The 15,091-nt window shown below is 40.2% G+C and overlaps 1 protein-coding gene across 3 annotated transcripts in view; it reads left to right on the forward strand.

Annotated features, from left to right (window-relative positions):
- Positions 1-15,091, forward strand: part of pikfyve (phosphoinositide kinase, FYVE finger containing) — a 173,568-nt gene that overhangs the window by 75,369 nt on the left and 83,108 nt on the right. For all 3 annotated transcript variants that reach the window (XM_041200720.1, XM_041200722.1, XM_041200723.1), the window contains exons 7-10: positions 1,367-1,456; positions 5,858-5,996; positions 6,828-6,985; positions 12,105-12,216. In XM_041200720.1, coding sequence (XP_041056654.1) covers positions 1,367-1,456; positions 5,858-5,996; positions 6,828-6,985; positions 12,105-12,216 — 499 coding nt within the window. The remainder of the gene's footprint in view (positions 1-1,366; positions 1,457-5,857; positions 5,997-6,827; positions 6,986-12,104; positions 12,217-15,091) is intronic.

The raw sequence follows: 15,091 nt of genomic DNA on the forward strand, positions 1-15,091 counted from the left end.
GGCCAGGATGAGGGCAATGACGGTGAGTGTGAGAGAGTGAATGATGATGTCCCATGAGTGACATCCCTGTGGATATGTGATGGGTTTGAGAGTGTGAGAGCTGAGAGTGATGAAAAGAGTGACTTACCCTGGTGGGATGGAGGAGGTCATTCACCTTCTTGCGACACTGGGTGGCTGAATTCTTTTGAAGGCTGTTGGCACTGACCTCCACTGCCTCTGCCTCCCAAGCTGGATTAGTGAGGCTGTTGTCCACCCTGCAGCCAGGGTGGGGGTAGACGTCATCCCACCAGGACCCCACAGCATCCAAAAGTCATTCCAGTGTTGTGTCGCTGAACGGGGTGGTGGGGTGCTGCAGTCTTTTTGCCTTTGTCTTCTTTGCAGTAGTCGTGGGCTAGAAGCACTGAGATGTGTGCGCACGGCTGGACTTTAAATATGGCGCCCAGCATGATGCAGCTACGAGGTGATGGCGGGCGAATGAGAGCCCGTTTGCCATGGAAATAGCGTGTTTCCCGGGAGTGCATAAATAATGTGGTGGGTTTGGGACGAAATGGCATGAAAGCTTGCCATGGAAATGGCGTGTTTCCTGGGAGTGCATAAATAATGTGGCGGGTTTGGGACGATATGGCATGAAAACCTGCCAGCGCAACCAATGGGTTAAACGTCATTTACCCACCGACTACCACACTTAGTGCACATCTGGGAAAGTTCCACGCGATGTCTGGTTTCACTCATTGCATAATTGCCTCCAACTGCCCTATTTTGTTATGGACACTGTATTACTGTTCAGACTTTTTAACTGATTTTTAATTGGATTTCCTCTCTTTATGTTTGAAGATCTTTTTATACTCCTGTTCCTCTGACTCTGTTTATTCCCTTGCCAGCGATATCCCCCATTTTTTTTATTCTTTCTGCTTGATCACGGTGCCATGATTAGAAGTTCTTAACAGGTAATTTTTAGCAGGTATTTTTTTCTGAAAGGAGGGAACAAGAAAGAAGACTAAGACTGCTGACATTTAGCATTGTATTGGGTTTGAAGTAAAGAATTCCAGTTACAAAAAGCAGCTAAAATTTTTGGAGTAACTGATACTGCTGATAATGTGCCAGTCATTAAAATACACATTTTGAGTGGATCTTATATACCATATGATAACAAGGATAAACTGCTTTGTGTGGTGATGTGTTGTTTAATATTGTAAATTTATCATGTGGGTTGAAGCGGACTCATGAAATGATTACACATGGGCCATGCTGCTTTTTTATTTGTAGTTTTAAGCTAATGTGATAAATCTGTTAAATTTTAAACTTAAGATAGCGCAGTAAAAATTTAATTTTGAAATTGATTATATTATCTTTTCCTTTTAATCAGCTTGGGCCGCCAGGATTCACAGAGTAATACTTTGTCAACACGCCTCACTGCTGTGCAAGAAGATGTAGGAAAGTCACCTGCACGGAAAAGGTATGTTTCTAACATTTTTTTAACAATGTTTTTAATTTTTTTGGCTGTTAGCTAACAGGTCTAACTGGAGGAACAAATAAGTTGCAAAGCTCCAAAAATTCATGAAGGGGAACTTTAAAAATACAAAACTCTATAGTTTTTTTCAAATCTTAAAGCCATTCTAAGGCCAGAATTTTCGGATTGGCGAGCGGGGGCAGGTCCCGCTTGCCGAGGCCTAAACTGACGCGGGGTAACGTTGGGCATACGTCCCGACGTCACTGTGCGTCATTTAGATTTTCAGTTTGGCGGGCACGCAGCCGAAGGCCTATTAAGGCCATTTAAAAACTAATTAAATTAATGAACTGAGCTGCCATCCAACCTTAAGGTTGGTGGGCAGGCAAAGAACCCAGGCGGCCTTCGCATTTTTCATGGAACCTCATCCATGGGCGAGATGAGGTTTCATGAAGTGTTTATAAATTGAATAAAAATTTTTATAAAAGTTCATTGACATGTCCCAGCTCACGTGACACTGTCACATGAGGAGCCATGTCTTAAAATTTTTTCCTTTATTTAAATTTTTAAAACTTAATCTAGAGGTGCCTCAGGGTGATTTCTACACTCTTTCGTGTGCATGCGCAAAAGAATGCAGGCCCCGACTCAGGGAACCCCCCCCCGCCCGCATGGAGCGCTCAGCACTTCCTGGCGTGTGTCACGCTGGAAGGGACTTAATTGGCCCACCCATGTAAAATGGCAGCACAGACCCGATCAGGGGCGCCGTTCGGGTCCGCGCCCGCCCCCGCACTAAACACCCCTCCCCCCCCTCCCCCCAGCCCCCGATGGATGGAAAATTCTTCCCTAAGAAATATTTTGAAAATGTGACCAATAAGAATATACTACTCTTGCATTTTTGTTGTCTTTTGTATGGTCAGTGGAGCAATACTGTTGAATTAACACTGAATTATCATGCCTGTTGAAGAGTTTTTTTGAGGAAGCGGGAAAGTGTAGCAAGAAAGGATGGAAAGAGCGAATGTTTTTAGTATGAAGTGCTCCCCCATTTCTAGATTTTGAACTGTCTCGTCTGCATCTGCTTAGGTATCTCTCCCTTTACCCCCCTTTTTGGGTCTTCACTCTTATTTCATATTGCTAAGGCCAAGTGATACACAGAAACCTTACATGGACTTTTTTTTCCCCCTTTGGATTCAAAAAATGAGAACCTATTGTAGTGATTTTTTTTCTCTTTAACTTTGTTTTTCATTATTTTAATATGGTGATAACTTCAGATGGCCAAGTGCAAAAATGTACATGCTCTTTTATTTGTTTTGACCACTTACTTGAATTGTGAAATAACACAATTAGTTTGGAGTAGCTGCAATGTCTAAAATTGCAGATTGAAAGCATGTACCTCACATGTTCCTGCAATACCCATAAGTATCTTCTGCCCTCTTTTGCAGCTGGGCTCTTTAAGGAAGAATTTACCCCATCAGCTGATTCATGTAGGGTGCCTCAATGCGTAAGCAGTTTATGATGCGTATGAGATCTGAATTTGTTGCTTCACAGGTCTTTGATACCCTACATCTCATGACCTTAAATTCTAGCATGAAAAATAATGTTGCTTTGCTTTCACTGGGGAAGTATCACAGTATCTTTACAGCACAGAAGGAGGCCATTCAGCCCATCGAGTTTGCACTGGCTATCTGAAAGAGCATTACACCAAGTCCAACTCCCCTGCCTTATCCCCATAACCTTGCGCATTCTCTCCTTTCAAGTAGCAATCTAATTACCTGTTGAATACCTCAATTGAGCCTGCCTCCATCACCCTTTCAGGAAGTTTGTTCCAGACTCCGCCCACACCCTGGGTGAAAAAAATTTCCTCGTGTCACATTTGCTCCTTTTGCCAATTATTTTGAATCTGTGTCCTCTAATTGTTGAAGTTCCCTTGAGTGGGAACAGTTTCTCCCTATTTATCCAGTCCATACCCCTCAGGATCTTTAATACCTCTATCAAGTCTCCTCTCAGCCGTTTTTTCTCCAAGGAAAAGAGCCCCAATCTCTCCAATCTATCCTATAGCTACAGTTTTTTATCCCTGGAGTCATTCTTGTGAATCTCTTCTGTACATTCTCCAATGCCTTCACATCTTTCCTCAAGTCTGCCGCCTAGAACTGGATGCAGTACTCCAGATGAGGCCTAACTAGTGTCTTAAACAAGTTCAACATGACTTTCTTACTCTTGTATTCAATGCCCCTATCAGTAAAGCCTAAGATATTATATGCTTTATTAACTGCTCTCTCAGCATTCCCTGCCATCTTTAATGACCTATACACTGAGGTCCCTCTGTTCCTGAACCTCCTTTTAGAGGCTCTCCCTTTATTTTATACTGTCTCACCATATTTTTATGCCAAAATGAATTACCTCACACTTCTCTGCATTGAACTTCATCTGCTACTTGTCTGCACAATCCACCAACATGCCTATGTCCTTTTGAAGTTCATGACTATCCCCATCACAGTTTACAGCATTTCCAATCTTCATATCATCTGCAACATTTGATATCAAGCCCTGGGCACCACAGTCTAGGTCATTAAGATATATATCAGGAAGAGCAAAGGCCCCAACACTGACCCTTGAGAAACTCCACTACAAACCTTCCTCCAATCTGAAAAACAACCATTTATCACTACTCTTTTTTTTTCCTGTCACTCAGCCAATTTCTTATCCAAGTGCCTACTTTTCCTTTTATTCCATGAGCTAGAATTTTGCTCACAAATCTGTTGTGTGGCGCTGTATCAAATGCCTTTTGAAGATCCATATACACCACATCAACAACGTTTCCCTTATCAACCTTCTGTTATCTCCTCAAAAAACTCCAATTTAGTTAAACATAATTTTCCCTTAATGAATCCATGCTGGCTTTCTTTTATTATTCTGCATTTGTCTAAGCATTTATTGATTTTATCCCATATTATAGCTTCCAGAAGTTTCCCTACCACTGAGATATTCTTACCACTTAAAATGAAGGATGTGATTAGAAAATGTTAAAAGCTCCCCTTACCTTGCGCCTTTCCCAAAAATGTCAATCTGCAAAATATCTGTAAAACTAATTCTTTGGAGCAATCCCTGCACTTTCTCAAATATAATGGTTGGATGTTGCTGTTAAAATAATTTGCTTTTTGACCAACACTTTCAATATAGCTGTCCCACCTCACTTAAAAGACCCACCCTCCTGTTTTTGAATGTTTTTCAGTCCATTATGGGGTTTTACTTGGAGCTGGTGCACTTGGTCATCGCCTTTGTCCCTTCTGACACGGTGTGCTTGGCCAGTACCCTGGGCAGCAGCAAGCGCACTGCAGTCTGGATCTCTCAGGAGCTAATGGTGCTGCGCTTGTCGTAATGGGCCGGTGGGAAGCTCGCCCGCTATGCGCTCGAAAATATCGTTCACGATAGAGTTCATGATGCTCATGTCCTTGGAGGAGATGCCAGTATCGGGGTGAACCTGCTTCATCACTGTAGATGGAGTAACTCTCCTTCCTCAATCTTTGCCGCTTCTTGCCGTCCTTTACTGCCGGTTTCTTTAAGGCTTTCTTGGCTCCCTTCTTGGGAGCTGGTTTCTTCTTATCAACCATCTTCAGTTTCAGACACAGAAATCAAAATGCTTCTGCCCGGTTTCAAACCGAGAACCTTTCGCGAACCTAGGCGAACCACTGCACTACAGAAGTGAAGTCACCTGATGGCTTGTACAACCAATCAAGATTACCCAATAGTCTGTAAATAAAGGCTTGACTGTGCTTGTGCTCTCTGTCTCCACTGTATTAACTGATTTCAAGCTGTAAAACAGTTGAGGCATTATAATTGGCCTTCATTTATCTAGGCATGAATTGTGGAAAGAAAATGGGCTCTCAAACTGGACAAGGGTATATGCAGCGTGACTGTATAATTGACTTGGTGATCTCCACAGTTAAGAAACCTGTTCACATTCTACCTTGGCTCCTTTTAGAATGGTCACTTCAGCGAGATGTAAGAGGAATGAGTTACCACTTTCAAGAGAGCAGAAAATAAGAAAAAAACAAAGCTGTAGTTCCAGGAAACATTTTCTTATGCCAGTCCAGCAGTTTCTATTCTGCCCTTTTTTGGAAAGATCAAGTGTGCATAGCTATTATTGTGATATTCAATACAACTGATTTGGAGCAGTTTTTTCCATTATGCTGTGCATTCCTTTATTTCACTGAGAAAAGAATTAGTGTCACTTAGGAACGTACACTTATGTGAAAAGAAAAGCCTCAAGAAATCATGTCATCAAATCTTGTAAGGGTGATGGATTTCTCCCTGTTATGGCACAGGCTTGTAAAGTTTTCTGTGACGGATGTTACAAAAGTTTCAAGTATTAACACTTTTGTTTATGATGATTTTATTTTCCTTTATGTACAGGTCTGCAAGCATCACCAATCTTTCTTTGGACCGGTCAGCTTCACCCATGGTTCCTTCATATGACAGCTCTATCAGTCCTCAAGCCTCTCGGGCATATGTTAAAACAGACCCCAATGAAGATGAAAGAAAGATTCTTCTGGTACTCATACAACCTGGATTTTAATGGTTTCTGGAAGTTAGAGAAGACGTGGGAGACAAAATGTTTTATCTGTGAAGTAATATAATGCAAATTGCTGTGGTTACTCAATGTAGTTTTGTTTTCTCCTTGTTCATTTTCATTTACTTAAATCATTCTTGCTTCTTTAGTTCCTAACATGCCCAAATATATTTGTGTACTGACACATAATGTTTTGTATTGATTTCTGTCAATAGCATTGCTGTGCATCTCCCTTAAAAACCTGGCTACAATTAAGCACTGTCTGTAGGGAGCTGCAGCCCTATCATTTTATTTAAAATTTTTTTACTTTGTTTTGCAAAACTTTGTGTGTCAACCGCAGCTCACTTGATAGCACTCTTGAATCAGAGGGTTATGGGTTCAAGTGCCACTGCAGGTCTTAGATGCACCAGGGCTAACACTTCAGTGCAGTACTTCTGCTGCACTAGCTTTCAGATGAGGTGTTAAACTGAGGCTTCATCTACCCTATCAGGTGAACATAAAAGATACCTTGGCCAATATTTATCCCTCAACCTATATCAGAAAAACAGATTATCTGGTCATTGTGACATTGCTGTTTTATGGAAGTTGCCATATGAAAATTGATTGCCGCAATTCTACATTACAACAGTGACTGCAGTTCAAATACACATCATTAGCTGAGAGGCATCTGTGCTCATGAAAGATGCTATGTAAATGCAAGTTTTTTCAAAAAATCTATATATATATATATATATCTATCATCTACTATGAAGGAGTGTTCAAATATTTTTGTTATTTTACAATCCATCTTTGAATTTTTAATTTACTTTTTAGGACTCTGTTCAACTAAAAGACCTTTGGAAGAAAATATGCCATCACAGCACTGGCATGGAGTTTCAGGACCATCGATACTGGTTGCGAACTTATCCTAATTGCATAGTAGGAAAGGAACTGGTGAACTGGTTGATTAGAAATGGACATATAACCACACGGTAATTTGCATTGTTGAAATTGAGAGACACCAAAATGTATCTGACCCTTTTATACATCAATCAGCGATGAGGTGACCAAATAATGTAAATACAAAATAGATCTCCCTGTTCTTTATTTCGGTGACAAAGCCTATGGATTTGAAGAAAATGAGACTGAGCAGCTTTATTTGCATTTCTCTTGTGAGCATCTTTTCCCTTTTGTCACACAATAACCAGGTTATACTTATAATTCCTGGTGTGTTTCTCATCTGTTTAAGATTAATAGATGTTTGAGCCATGCAATGTTCCGACAGATGTGGTATTTTGCAACACACCAATTGCATTGTTGCGCAACAGGCCACTGATAGTATCAGGCCCCAGCTCCTACTTCAGTCGGTGTGCACCCAGAACCTTAGCAGAGAGACTTTGCCTCATGGCTCCATTCATCCATCAGTTGCTATTTAGATAGTTAAAGGAGTGTTGCCACATTTGCATCCCACTGCTTCTGGTCTGCTGCAGCAGGTAGTCACATAGCTTCCTTAAAGTATGTTGCATGGTACTTGTGTCTATGTTTGCTCACTGGCATGTGTCTGCTATTCAGCATGATTCAAGCCTTTTTTTTAAGTGCCCTCTTTTCTAGCTATTAAGTCCCTCCCCTTGTTGCATATTTCCTCTCATGCACTTCGTATTTTTATGGTTTAGATTTGCCTTCTTTACTTTCCACTTGCTCCCTGTAGCTTTTATTCCCAGCTTTGAGCCACTTCTGCTCTACATGGCCCCTTTCTCTTCCTCCATACAATTGCTTTTATGCTCTTTTGGGTTCTTCAGCGTCTCAATCTTTCCTAATATACTAATATTTTAATGTAATTTTAAATTTATAATAATACCATCCTGCGCCAATAACTTACTTTACTTTTTTTTACTAAGAAGTAACATTGAAATAAGGCTTTGTGCAGACCTTCAGGTATGAGGGCAAAGTTAAGTCTGAAAAAGTAAGTAGAGCTCAAAGTGGTGAGGGGCAGACTGCCAGCCTGAGTTCATTGGAGTGGAGCTGGGGGGGAACTGGGACTGAGAATGGGAAATCACTGAAAGATGATCAAGTCAGGAGCTAGTTGTGTCTGAAGCTGCAGGAAGCCAGATGCAGGCCTGGCATCTGACCATTGGCATCTAGACAAGCTCATGAATGTACCTTGGACTGATCATGTCCTCAAGAATAAAGGTTCACCAACAGATTGATGAGTTCTTTTATTATATATTGTAATAATGATAGATTTTTTAATTATTTCATATAATAATCAAGGACCTCTGTTTTTGGACATGCCATGCACTATCACAGTATTAATTAAAATGTTGTGCTTGTTTACATTTTTACATAAGGATTAAGACCCTGTTGTCTTTGACTGTTGAAGCTGATTTTAAATTTACTGAAACCCAAAGAATCATTTTAGGGGCTCCTCCCTTACCAAAGTATTCAGCAAACTATAATCCAAAAACAGAATACTGGGGAGTATTTGGGAGTCAAGAATGCTGGAAATCCTCAGCAGATCTGGCCACATCTATAGAGAGAGAAACAGAGATAAGATTTCAGGTCGTGACCTTACATCAGAATCCAATCCATGCTAACAATTTACCCTCAATCCTATGAGTGCTCATTTTGTGTGATGAACTCTTGTGTGGCACCTTATCGAATGCGCTTTTTGCCAATTCAAATACACTACATTCCTTATCCATCTTCTAGTTACATCCTCAAAAAACTTGTAATAGATCTGTCAAACATTATTTCCCTATGGTAAATCTATGCTGACTCTGCTTAATCATATTTTGATTATCTAAGTTACCTCTTACCTAAGTTTCAACATTTTGCCTACTACTGATGTGGCTAACTGGCCTACAGTTCCCCACTTTCTCTCTCCATTCTTTCTTAAATAGCGGCATTATGTTTGCTACCTTCCCAACCTTGGGAGCTGTTCTAGACTTTTAAGGAATTCTGGAAGATCAGAACCAATGCATTCACTACCTCTTTTAAAATGTTTGGATAAAGGTCATCTGATCTAGGAGATTTGTTGCCTTTGAGGCCTTTTAATTTCTCCTGTTTCTATTTCTTTACTTTGATTTCTTCATGTTTCTCTCACTAAACCCTTGGTTCCCTTTTATTTCTGGATTATTTTTTGTGTCTTCTACCATGAAGGCAGAGTATTTGTTTAATGTGTCTTCTGTTTCCTTATTTCCCATTATAATTTTACCTGTCTCTGCCACTTGCTTTCATTAATCTTCCTGTTTATATGTCTAAAAAACCATTTACAATCTGTCTATGATGCTTGCTAGTCTATTTTCATATTTGCTTTTTTCTTATCAAATTCTTGGCTCTCCTTTTTTGAGTTGAAAAATACCTCATTTTGATGATACTCTTTTTTTGGCAACATTATAAGCATCATCCTAGGACCCAATACCTGTCTTTAACTCTTTTTGTTAGTCACAGTTGGGCCATTTCTTCTGTGGGATTATTGTGTCTTAAAGGAATGTATATTTGTTGCAAAATGTCTGATTTTTTTTTAAAAGAAATCTAGCCATTGCTTGGCTACTGTCATATCTTTTAATGCGGTTTCCCAATCTACATTAGGCAATTCATTCCTCATGCCTATGTAGTTTACTTTGTTTATGTTTAAATCCTAGTTCAGACTTAACTAAGGTAAAAGCAAAATACTGCAGATGCTGGAAACCTGAAACAAAAACAAAAGTTGCTGGAAAAACTCAGCAGGTCTAACAGCATTTGTGGACAGAAAGACAGAGTTAACGTTTCGAGTCAGTAGAAGAGTCATATGGACTCAAAACGTTAACTCTGTCTTTCTCTCCACAGATGCTGTTAGACCTGCTGAGTTTTTCCAGCAACTTATGTTTTTGTTTCAGACTTAACTAACCTTTCAAATTTAATATAAAACTCTGATCACTCTTCCTTAGAGGCCCCTTTACGCACAGTTATTGATTAATCCTTACTCATTGAACAGTAATAATTCCAAAATAGCCTATTGGTTCCTCAACATACTGATCTAGAATACTATCTTGTATACATTCCACGAACTTGCCCTGCTCACTATAACTGTAAATTATTTTGCCCGGTCTATATGAAGACTGAATGATAACTATTACCCACATTACATGTGCATCCAATTTCTTGGTTTATACTCTGTCTTACACTGCCTTCATTGTCAGGGGGCCTATATATTTTAAAAAAAATTCCACCAATGTTTTCTACCCCTTGTTTCTTAGCTCCAATCAAACTGATTCCACTTCCTTGCTTTTCTGGGCTAAGATCCTTCCTTTCTACTGTCTTTGTCCCATCCTTTATTATCAGAGCTACCCTTTTCCATTTTGTCTATCCCTTCTAAAAGTGAAGTATACTGGAATATTTAGTTTCAAACCATCGTTGTTTTGCAACCACATTAATTATCCTTGTCACTGAAAATGAGTGAAGGTAGTATTTTCGCTCATTTGGTAGCCTGTTTTTCTGTAAACAATGTATCTCAAAAATTAATGGACGGTTTTGAACAAAACTTGGCACACTGGTTATGGCCCAAAGAAGAAATGATTAGTTTTTGGTGAAGATGCAGATCCGAATCCAAATCCTGGAATTCCCTTCCTAACACTGAGTGTACCTACACCTTATGGACTGATGTAGCTCAAGAAGGTGGCTCACCACCACCTTCTCAAGGGCAATTAGAGATGGGCAATAAATACTGGACTAGCCTGTGACGCCCATGTCCCATGAAAAAATAAAATAAAAACCGTTCTTTTAAAGGACCCCTTTAACATTGGGAGATAGGGCGAATTGACTTTTTTTAGGACGTTGTGGGTTGTTTTATTTAGAATGTTGTAGATTGTCTCAGCTGCTGTAGTGGAATTTGTCACAGTTGTCAAAATGTGAACAGAGTTTGTAGAGCAGGTTGTTGGATGTGGATTGGCCTGAAGCCTCTTCAGAGAATTGCAAGCTTTTGAATAAAAGGATTACCTTTTTAAGCTTTGTAGTTACAGAGCATCAACCAGGCAGGGAAAGTCTCAAGCAAGAGCTGCAAATCTGTGCTAATTTGTTATGAATGCTTCATGCACTCAGAGATAGCATCTTTAGCTTTGACTTTTTTTCTAATTTTGCCTGACACTACCTTAGTCACAAATCACCTTTTTTACTTTCACTGTCTCCTCCTGATCCACTCTACTTAATTTTATTCAAAATGTTGCTCTGCTCTGGAGCCTTGACAATTCCCTTACTGCTTTTTGAATTTACCATTTCCTTGATTCTCCCACACTGCACTACCCCTCTTGCCCTGTAGTTTATTGAATTTGGTTGATGTGTCAACATTAAAAGATGTGCAAATTTTTCTCTAAATTTCATATGTCCCTAGTCCTGTGGAGAAAGTGCCTGTTCTCTGCTTCGCACCTTGCCAGCGTATTGTTTGGAACTCCCTATATGGTGAATTGTTGATGTAAACCTATATCCTTTCATTCTTTGAGTTAAACTTTAATACACACTATCCTTCTTAAATATAATTTTTATTTTGAGGTCTCTCTTACCTGCTTTTGGTTTCTTGTGAAACTGAGGTTCTGGTTAGTTTTTCTGGTGGTTGAGGTGGATCCTATTGCTCTATTTCAAGAAGAGCAGGAAGTGTTCCTGATGCCATATCAATATTGTTTCCCTCATTCTGCATTTGTAAAACATCTTAACTAGTTATTTATGCCTGTGTCATCTTGAGTGAAAAATCTCTGCTATATTAGCTTATCTATCAAATAATTTCATTTTTGTTCTATTTGTTCTCTACAAGTCAGTTTGTGCGATATCAAAAGCTGTTTAAAATAAAAACATTGAATATGAATTTGCCCTCTCTTCCTCAAATCTGAAATTTTATTATGTATTTTGTGCATGAGAATCAAATAGTTTATGTTATATAAGAGTACCTGATGTGTCTCAAAGGGATTGTTTTTGTAAATTAACCTATCATAGAATAATACTCCACATTTTCCTTTCAATTATAGCAGATTGAGCAATACTTTGGAAATCTGTAGTGTAATAATCGCTACCTCAAGGTGCAGTTTTGTGTATTTAAGTGTTACTACAGCATCTGTTTCATCCAATATCTTTTCATTTCAGAGCTCAGGCAATTGCCATTGGTCAAGCATTAGTGGATGGACGATGGTTTGACTGTGTAACCCATCATGATCAGCTCTTTAGGGATGAATATGCCTTATACAGGCCTTTGCAAGTAAGTGAATGTAGCACTTGTCTACTTCAGCATTGCCAATTTCTGGTACACCACAATAATGAACAGTGTGGTTATATATATTATAGTTGATAACTTAGTTAGTTGGCTTAGCCTTATCTCCAAAGCCCCTGAAGGTGTTATTGTCTCCCGAAAACCTGTTTCCATCTTTCCTGGAACACCATGTTCAAATCCCTCCAATCTGCTTTCTGTTCCTGCCACAGTACTGCAGGGATGAGAAATTTCCACCTTTTGGTGGATTTCTGACTTTTGGATTACAGACCCTTTTAAATTTTTTCCCTGAACTCTGCCTGGCCAAGGAGAGTTGTCACTCAGCCCATCTTTCTTTAATCCGTAGCCAATTCTGACCTAGCATTGACTTCCAGTGAATCCACTTATTGCCCCGATTATTCACGTTCTGTGATAGGGAGATGCAGAGGCCGTGCCCGGCTACTAGGTGAACTCTGCAGGGAACCTTCCTGCAATGGGCCGTTTTTCTGGTGCTACCTCTGCTGCAGGAGTTGCTGCCACTGGTGGAGGACGGCTGGATCTTCTCCCCAGTCTGAGGCCCTGACCCACCGCAGTCTGCACTTTAACTTAAGTTTCTGTTTCCAAGATCGGGCTGGGGGATTCATCCAGTTGCAATTTCTGCCACACCCTTGGCAGCAGTCACTTTCTGCCTCCACTGGCTCTATGTACTCTGGATCCCGGTGCTACCCAAGTGCTCAATGATGGCTCAATGATGACCGTAGCTATGCTCCCAGCCTGAGGGGCCTGAGCCTGAGTTCCTATCCCTGGGCAGGTTTCTCGTCCTTCCCCGGCAGTGGGAATCTAAGTACCACCGGCCGAGGATGAGCTGTAGCTGGAGGGTGTTGTGGGGGAGAAGAGTTGATTAGAATGTATGCATGATGAGGAGGAGAGAGTCTTCACTGAGTCTTCCATCACCATGGAATATGGAGAGCTTGGCTGAAATCTATATGAATACATAAAATAATGACATTTTGTTTAAAATTTTCTTATTTATATAATGTGTTATTATATGTTGATCTGTAAAACGCAAACTTTAATTATTTCCAAATATTATTACATAGCTTTATTGCTGGCTTATGGGGTTACGTTAATTTCCGAGAGTATTTTTTAATGCATTTGTTCATGGGATGTGGACTTCATTGGCAAGGCCAGCCTTTGTTGCCCATCCCCAGTTGCCCTTGAGGTGGTGGTGAGTTAAAATGGGGTCACATTGGAAAGTAGTTTGCAAAGCACAGCTGTAGTCCTTTGCTTCACTTTGTACATTATGTACAGAGTCATGTTCTGTTGTTCGTATGGACTTCATCCTGTATTACATGCACTAACTGCATTGAATGCTGAATTGCTGAGGTAACTTTGGTGATTTGATACAAATGCATTGGTCCACAGCCTTGACAGTAATAGAAGGCAAGCTAATGTTTCTACCCATTCGAAGTCAAATAAGTCCATCCGTTTGAAGTATCCGAGAAGCATTTGCATTCCACAACAGATTATAAAAAGTGCTATAATTACATGATTCCTTGTCACAAAAAAAGTCAGACCTTTTTTCTTCAGCCGATAATTTTTAGGACTTTTTGTCTTTGGCCACTTTCACCCTGGGTACTGAAACAGCTCTTAACTAAGTCATAATGACATCCTATGTGGCTGTGTCAAAGATAAACTTCCCCTTCTTATCCTTCCCGACTTGTCTGCAGCCTTTGATGCAGTTGACCAAAGCCTCTCCATTGTCATCCAGTTAGGTAGGATTGCTCTGAACTGGTTCCATTTTTTCTCCATTTAATCATAGCCAGAGAATCATTTGCAATGGCCTTTCCTCCTCCTAACCACAGCATTACCATTTGTGTCCTCCAAAGATCACTCCTTGGCCTCCTTCTATTTCTCTGAAGGCACAGCGTTAGTTTTCACATGTATGCTGATAACACCCAGCAATACCTCTGCATCACACTCTCTGTTGCCAAATTATCAGACTGCTTATCCGACATCCAGATCTGCATGAGCAGACATTTCCTTCAGTTAAATATTGTGAAGACTGAAGCCATTGTTTTCTGTCTCAGCTCCAAATTCAATTCCCTAGCTACGATTTCTATCGCTCACCATGACAACAGTCTGAAACTAAAACAGTTTGTGACTTGGTGTCACAACGCCATTGCTAAGGCCACCTAAATCCACTCTGTAACAAGGCTGGACTTCAACCCTGTCTCAGCTTATTTGCTGCTAAAGCCCTCACACGTGCCGTTGTTACCTCTAGACTCAAATTTTCCTGTGCATCCCTGGCTAGACTCTCAAATTCAACCCTCTGTAAACTTGAGGTCATTCAGAGTTCTGAAGCCTGCATCTTAACTCGCAGCAAGTCCGGTTCCCCTATCACCCCTCTGCTTGCTGACCCGTATTGGCTCCAGGTCAAGCAAATCTCAATTTTAAAATTCTCATCTTGTTTTCAAATTCCCCCATGCTCTCGCCCCCTCCCTATTTCTGTTAACTCCTCCAATTCCACAACCCTAAGATATCTTAGAATGTTCCTCTAAATTTGGCCTCTTGTGCATTTTCAATTTTGCTTGCTCCACCATTAGTGACCATGCCTTTAGTTGCCTAAGCCCCAAGCTTTGGCATACTCTTTCCACACCTTCTGCCTCTTTACTACACTTTCCTCCTTTAAGCACACTCCTTAAAACCTACCTCTTTGACCAAGCTTTTGGTCCTCTGACCTAATATCTCATATGTGAACCAGTGTCATACTTTGATTATAATGCTCCTGTGAAGTGCCTTGGGATGTTTCTTTATGTACATAAGTTTTATTGTTATGCTAATGAAATTTGTTGTGCAATAATTGAGAAACTGTGTGCCTTTCTGG

The sequence above is a fragment of the Carcharodon carcharias genome, chromosome 12 (assembly GCF_017639515.1).
Source record: "Carcharodon carcharias isolate sCarCar2 chromosome 12, sCarCar2.pri, whole genome shotgun sequence".
NCBI lineage: Eukaryota > Metazoa > Chordata > Chondrichthyes > Lamniformes > Lamnidae > Carcharodon > Carcharodon carcharias.